This window comes from Arachis ipaensis, chromosome B7 (genome assembly GCF_059453495.1).
Source record: "Arachis ipaensis isolate K30076 ecotype BB chromosome B7, ASM5945349v1, whole genome shotgun sequence".
Classification (NCBI taxonomy): Eukaryota; Viridiplantae; Streptophyta; class Magnoliopsida; order Fabales; family Fabaceae; genus Arachis; species Arachis ipaensis.
In genome coordinates, this window is record NC_142442.1 from 124,688,949 (window position 1) to 124,697,030 (window position 8,082).

At 38.2% G+C, this 8,082-nt stretch overlaps 1 protein-coding gene across 1 annotated transcript; it reads right to left on the minus strand.

The window, feature by feature from the left end:
• Nucleotides 1-1,019: 1,019 nt before the first annotated feature.
• LOC107607603 (uncharacterized) lies at nt 1,020-2,099 on the minus strand. Its single transcript, XM_088494943.1, has one exon. It carries the CDS (start codon nt 2,097-2,099, stop codon nt 1,020-1,022), a length of 1,080 nt encoding a protein of 359 aa, XP_088351069.1.
• Nucleotides 2,100-8,082: the final 5,983 nt, after the last annotated feature.

An 8,082-nucleotide genomic window follows, 5' to 3' on the forward strand; every position in this document is an offset into this window, starting at 1 on the left:
TCCCAACACAGAAAACCAATAACCTGTTTCTCCAAGTCAACCTCTAAAAAAGACAAACATAATGTATACAAGGTGGAGAATCTATATACATATATAAACATAAACAAAGTACAACCCTAAGTCCCAATAGTTCTTCACTTCCACAGAGTCTCCAGAATGATCAGTGCGGTGCCTCGCGTCCTTCATCTGAAAATAACAATATATGTATGGAATGAGAATCGGAAGTTCTCATCATGGTAATGGTGCCCGCATAGATAATATATAAGGTCTTGGGAAAGCCAGAGGCATTCCTAGAACATCGACACTCAGATTTTTAACTTAAAAGAATACACTAAGCCATGAATTGGGTAAATTATCTAAGGTATGCACATCCTAAACCTAACCTAAACTCAACACTTTAGTTTCCGTCTCTTCCAGCCCTCCAAACACCAGTGGAACCACCCTCATCACACCTCCACCAAATGAGGGGTCTCTTAGTTGCAAACACAAACAATACAATCAAGAAAAATCACAGTTATGGATAACAAGTACAGCAGATAGGACAAGTAGCAGTTAATTACAGTTAAATAATTAGACAAGCCAAAACAAAGCATTCTCAAACAAATCACATAAATGCACAAGATGCATGCCTGTCCTACTGACCATGAGCTCACACGTCGGTTAAACTACTAGACGACACACCCGGTAGCTAACTCGGATATGGTCTCTAGGTTGCGTATCCCCAAGACATTTAAGTCTGCTAAGCTCCACCCAATAGCCTTCTTGTTCTTCCTCAAGACATTAAGCAACTTCTCCTCTTGGTGGGATGAGAGCTCCTTAGCAACAATTACCGGGTGCTTTTGGTCATCTTCAAGGAAGGCATATTTTAGGTGGGACGGGAGTTGTTTCAAATCTACTTTTTGTTCGTGACTTGGCACTTTGTCATCCGGTGACATTGGAGGTGATAAGGCATCTCCTTCACACACGTGGGAACTCCCCACACTTGGATCTTGAATCATACTCTTTCCATCAAAATCATCTTATTGAACTTGGACCACAACATTATCAATCGAATCACACCGGAAAATAGAGTGATCCTCCGGTGGATGTCTCATGGCTTCGTCAAGATTAAAGCTCACTTCTCTTCCATCGATCTCAAACGAGTAGGTACCTGAAAACGCATCTAGTTTGAACCGGGAGGTTTTCAAGAAGGGCCTCCCAAGCAAGATAGATGAGGTCCTCCCGGAATCACTAGGGGGCATTTTGAGAATATGAAAATCAATCGGTAAGACCAACCCCTTTATACTCACTAGAACATCCTCCGCGATACCAACTACAGAAATTATGCTTTTGTCTGCCAAAACAAATCGGGCGGCCGACCGTTTCAACGGCGGAAGCTTCAAGACCTCATAAATGGATAAGGGCATAATACTCACACACGCGCCAAGATCGTACATACAATCAACAAATTCGACTCCATCTATGGTGCAAGTTACTAGGCAAGGGCCGGGGTCGCCACACTTCTCCGGCACATCATCCATTAAAGTAGAGATTGAGCTTCCCAATGGAATAGTTTCTAAATCATTAAGCTTCTCCTTGTTCATGCATAGGTCCTTTAGAAATTTGGCATATTTAGGTACTTGGCGGATAGCATCAAAGAGATGAATGGTTACCTCAACTTTCTTGAACATCTCCACCATTTTGGGGTCCAACTCAACTCGCTTCTTGGTCTTCCTTACCAATGTGGGAAATGGGATTAGAGTAGCATATTGCAAGACATCCCCATCCTTAGGTATTCCACCCCTTGGTTGAGCAATCACTTCTTCGACTACCTCTTGGGCTTCATCCTCCTTTTCAACTTCTTCTATCAAAACCACATCCTCAACCTCTATTGGACTTGGCTCTTCATGACTCCTCTCTTGTAATTTGGTGCCGGACCTCAAGGTAATGGCATTGATGCCACCCTTGGGGTTGGGTAGAGGTTGAGAGAGTGAGGCACTTGAGCTTGAGGGTTGAATGGTACAGGTAGAGGTAGAGTTTGAGGGGGGTTCCATGTGGGAAATAAGGGCTTGGAGTGTAGAATTGAGACCGGTAAGGCTTGCGGCAAGTGTTGTTTGCATCTCCTTTTGTCCTTGGAGGATGGAGCGGAGTGTCTCATCTTGGTTGGAAGAGGGAGAAGGATAAGTGATTTGGGAGGCTTGTGGTTGGTTGGGTGGCGGTGCTTGCCTTTGATGAGGTGCTTGGTAAGTTTGGTAGGCTCTTACTTGGTTTTGATTTTGGTATGGAGGATTTTGTTGGTATCGGTTTTGTTGGTTGTTGTTGTTGTTGTTCCATCTTTGGTTCCCACTATTGTCCCTTCCTCCTTGATTATAATTGTCTCTCCATCCTTGGTTGGAGTTATCTTGCCACCCTTGATTGAAATTACCCCTTGGTTATAGTTTCCTCCTTGTTGATGATAACCTTCGTTTGGACGATTGTAGTAGGCGTTAGTGGCCACCAAGGTATTATCTTCTTGGAGGTTTGGACATTCATCGGTGTAATGGGTGTAACAAGAGCAAATTCTGCACACTCTTTGGGGGACCATTTGTTGACTTTGTTGTGGTTGAGGAGGTGGAGGTTGTTGATTTAGTTGGAGTTGCTTTAAAATATTTGTCATTTCTCCTAAGGTTTTGGTAAGGGCGGCGATCTCACCACTAGTAAAAACTTCATTTATAGCTCTTGGATGGTTGTTTCTTTGTCTAGCGTGTTGGGTGGACTCGGCCAAATCGGTGATTAATTATCATGCCTCCTCTGCCGTTCTATATTTTGTCAAGGAGCCATTGCTTGAGTCATCCAAGAGGATCTTGTCTTGTGGTTTCATTCCTTAGCAAAAATAGTTTATCAACACTAGAGTGTCAATCATATGGTGAGGGCATGAGTCAAGTAGTCTCTGAAACCTTTCCCAATACTCGTATAGAGTTTCCATTTCACCTTGGACAATGCATGAAATTTCTTTCCTCAATTTATCTGTCACCTCCAGAGGAAAGAATTTATCTAAGAACTCCTTTCTAAGCAAATTCCAATCACTAACAACCTCATCGGGAAAAATGTAGAACCACTCTTTGGCTCTTCCCTCTAGAGAGAAAGGGAAGGTAAACAACCAAATAGCAACCTCATTGGAACCCTCCCGCCTAGTTGTTGAGCATACACCTTGAAAATCTCTAAGGTGTCTAATAGGGTCTTGGGCGGAAAGTCCATGAAACTTGGGTAGAAGATGAATCAAAGCGGTCTTGAGTTCAAAATTAGCATTTAACTCCAGATAACGCACTTGAAGCGGTTGAAGAACAAAGGCCGGAGCACCGGCTTCCTTAAGAGTAACTCTCCTTGGAGCGGCCATCGGTTCGGTACCTAGATTGATAGAAGAAGAATTAGTAGTATCGATGGAAGAATAGATGGTTTCCTCCTCAAATGACATGTCCGATTCACCCTCGGATACGGTTGGTGAATTGGTAGAAACTCTTTCACCACCTCTAAAAGCCAACTGTCTCCTAGCTTGCCTAAGATGAAATAAAGTTCTCGCAATTTTGGGATCAAAAGTGGCTAAGCTTGGATCCGGTAGTGATCGCGTCATTCAATGGAAGAGGCATAGAGCTCATGACAATAAGATGCACTAAACAAAGATTAATCCTAACTAACAATTGAACTATCAAACAATCAATGAAAATGAAAGTATTCACATATCCACATATTTACACTAACCAACAACATGGCACACAATTGCAACTCCCCGGCAACGGCACCATTTTGATGAACTATATTTTGTCGGTATAGAATTTTTCAATAGGATTATGTCGTGAGTATAGTCTAAACCAACAAACTATAATGCATCAAACATAGAAAATGTGTATCCACAATTCAAATCAATAACCGAGAGTATTAGTCTCGGGTTGTTCTCCCTAGGAGTTTCCCTAAGATGCACATCATTGGTTAGGAGTTCTCTTTGGTGTTTGAGGTTGAATGCAAGAAATGTAAACAAGCTTGCATAAAAGCAATGAACAATTAACAAGTAAGCTAATGGACATAAGAAATTGAACTAAACAAGTGTGAATGACAATCAACCAATGTAAAAGCCTTGGCTAGGGTTGAGACTTGGAAGTCCTATCATCATTATCTCCATCAATTGTGACATCAATTGGTTATTACTCCACTTAGTTAACCTCTAACTATGAAGGAAAGTCAAGTGAAGATAATCAATTTGAGTCCACAAGTCCTAGTCTAATCCTAGGGAGATACTAGAGTTAGTGTCATTCAAATCAATTAGCAAATTCTAATTGTCAATCAACAAAAGACCTTAATAATTCAAGTGTTTCCAATTACCCAACCCCTAAGCCAAGAGTGAAGAACTACTCCATAGCTAAAGTTGACATTTTATCAAGCATTTGGTGAGCAATAATGGAAGACATCATAAAATTAGAGAAAGGAATTGAATTAAAGCTAACTATTACAAACAATTAACAACAATCAAACAATTAACAACAATGAAAATGAAATTCCTTAATGCATTAATGGAAACCAAAGTAACAAGGTCTAGATCCAAGATCTACAACATTAGAGTGATAAGAACACTAAATTGAGAGTAGAAGAAGAAGATCTACAATCTAGAGCAATGTAAAATTGAATCAAATTTAGATCTCACCAAATAATCCAAGTACAATTGGAATTGACAAGGCCAAAAACCTAGAGAGAAGTTAGAGTTTCTCTCTCTAAAAGTGTAACTTCCAAAAGTAGCTAACTAAAAAGTGTCTAAAAGATGTGTTCTCCTTCAATCCTTGGTTCTTTTAATCTTTTTTCACCAGAATTCCTCTCAGAATTGGGCCTGAAAACCATCTGAAATCGCTAGGCACGTTTTCACTAAAGAGGTCACGTGCGCGCGTCCATGCGTACGCGTCGATGAGAATTCTCGCAAACCACGCATATGTGTCCCTTTTCGCACGCCAATCTAGGATCCAGCTCCCACGGTTACGCGTGCGCGTCAATACCACTGCTCCAAAACTCCATTTTTCATGCTCCTTCCACTTATGCATGCTTCCTTCCCCTTTTCTAGACCATTCTTGCCCCTATAAGCTTTGAAATCACTTAACAAACAGATCACGACATTGAATGGTAATAAAGGGAGATAATTATATAGCTTATTTAGGGTCTAAAAAGCATGTTTTCAACCATTAAGCGAAATTGGGAAGGAAACACAAAACCATGCATTTTATATGGATAAGTGTGATAGAATGTTGATAAAATCATCTTAATTACGCACAAAATATACCACGAAATAGTGGTGCATCAGTGAGCTCTATCTTCTTTTTATCTTCATCATTCTATTCGGCTTCAGTCTTGGGAATGACAACTCCATCTGCACCACTTTTGGTAGGGACTTGAGGACCGTTCATGATAATTTTCCATATGTTTTAGTCCACCGATTGAATAAATATCTTCATTCTTTCTTTCCAATAATTGTAGTTTTTCTCGTTGAAGAATGGAGGTCTATTGTTTGATTGTCCTTTTGTTAGAGTGTAAGCCACCACGTTGGAACCATTGTTGTTTTCCATCAGGATCTTTTCTTCAAGCTGCAAAACTTGATCTCTTTGAGACCAAGCTCTGATACAAATTGATGGTTATCAGTGGCTAAGAGAAGGGGGGTTGAATGTTGGCTTCCTTTTTCTTCAGCTTCCAACCTTGCATTCTGTAGTAATTCTATGAATAAAGACAGGAGAGACTTTAGTTTTGTCTCCTGACGCGGTAGGAGCCAGAACCGTGTCACTTGCAAGGAGAGTTGTAATGAAGTGAGGCTAAGTAGAGAAATCAGGAGATAATTTATTTTTGTCTCCTTTAGTGCTGAACCAAAAACAGAGAAGAAAATAGAGAATGACACACAGATGTATCCTGGTTCGGCTACCCAGTGCAATGTAGCCTACATCCAGTCTCCATCATAACTAAGATAGAATTTCACTATCTTTTCAAAAGATTACAAACACCAATTCTCCCAAAGATCTACCAAATCCTATTTGGAACAAGTCTAGATTCTAACCTAACCAGAACTTGACTAGGACTCACCCTAGCTTTCAACTGCAAAGTGCTAACCCAACTTGCAAGGGAATTCTCTCAAGATCATGACAAAAAACAGAAAGACTTACAAAGAATTTCTAATATAACTATGGCTTTTTCTCCAAGTCTAGCTCACTACTGTCTTCTTTTACTCATTGACTTTTTCTTACAAACCTCACCATGTTTGTCTTTTTTCCAATAAAACTCAGATAGACTAAACTGAGAAAAAGAATTACAAAATAAAAACTATGAAGGAGAAAAATAAGAACAGCTTAGGGAGCTATGAAAATCGAAGCAAGTGCTCTTTCTCTCTTACTCAATCCTTGGTCGTTCACCCCTATTATTGAGGAGTGAAGCTTCCAAGGTTTGAATCAAGTTCAACACTTGTATTGTCTTCTTCTCCAACATCAGAAACAGTAGTGGCATGGTCATAGGAGAGAGAAAAGGCTGAAGCAGTGACATGCAACCTTACCATTCTCTTTCATCATTTTTCTTCAAGCTTCTTGAATCTGGACCGTGTATTCTTTCTTTGGCCCCAAGTTTGATTTTTTATCATTATTGTTGAGCCACTGAGCACTTTTGACTTGACTGTCTTCATAGTTGCTTGAATGGTGCTTCATACTCAGAAGATTTCTTCAAGGATTCTTGTTGAAGCACAAATAGAAAACCACCTTCTTGTAATCTTCTGTACTTGATAATCTTCCCTTTATTGTATCCCTTATACTTTCTCTTCTTGCTTGAAAATGGATGCTAGCTTTTGATTCTTCTTTATGCCCTAGTTTTAGATCTTTTCTCTTTCTTCTTTCTTGATTTAGAGATTGATGGGATTAAGGAAGAAAAAGAAGAGAGAGAAGAGAGAATTTGTGTTCGGTGGAAGTGAAAAGGGATTCAATTGAGTTGAACTTTGTTTACCCAGTTAGTAACTTTGTTGAAGTGAGATGGATTTGGGTGTGGTCACCAAATTGGGCTTGAAGTGGGATATGGGCTTTCTTTCTTTCTTTTCTCATGGTTTGGCCATCTAACCTTCTTAGATCAAGTTTAGAGTGAATGGAGTAGTACAGCTGAGATTGGTATAAGGCTATTGTGCTTGAATGAGCCAGTTTCAATCTTTTTGGGCCAATTGGATCAAATTAATTTTCTGCATAACAAATAAAATGCATCACACAACCAATTTGCTATTAGTCCAATAATGTTTGGTCAACACTTTTAAATGTATTTTATTTTTCCAAATTCAACAGGTGTAAAGTAAGAGACAGAGACCAAAATAAGAATGAAACTCTAATTTAATTTATACAAAAGATAAAGCTGAAATTAATTAATTGAAATGGAGGTATTTTAAGTATAAAATGTTATTAAAATTTCAGTTTTCGTCCCAAAAAATTTCAGTCTTCTGTGTTTTCATTTTTTAGAGGTACTGAAATACTTAAATTTTGGAGATAGAGTCTGAAATTTTAGTACCAATCTCTAGATCAACAAACATGATATTGAGTCTCAATCTTCTAGTCTCCATTACATTACCTCAAAACAAACGCTACTTATATATTTTTAAAAGATTGTGACTTCTTGCAATGAAGTTGATGTAGATATGTGTAGAATTGAAATTGAATAGGTGTCTTATTATCAGCTCCATGTAAATCTAATCTTAAAGATTTCAATTCAAAAGGAACATTATTGTTTCATTATGTATGATATAACATGTTTCTTTTTTTAATTAAGCAACAATTAAGATATATATATCATAGACTAAAATTCTCTTTAAATTCATAAAATCTAATTTATAGACCTTAGTTAAAAGAAATAAGTTTCAAATGACTCGAGCAAAGTACCAAATTAAAGTATTTAATTTCTTTTAGTACTTATTATAAATATATCACATAACAAATGCGAATTTTTTATAGAGCTTTTTAATTTATTTTATGTTAATTTTTTAAACATTAAAAATTTTAATTATAAAACTTTTAATATCACGTTATGAAATAATTTAACCTAAAAATTTAAACAGTTATATAACAATCGAGTTTGAAA

Coding starts and splice junctions, on each gene's coding strand:
- LOC107607603 (XM_088494943.1), bottom strand. CDS start 2,099: ATGCAAACAACACTTGCCGCAAGCCTTACCGGTCTCAATTCTACACTC.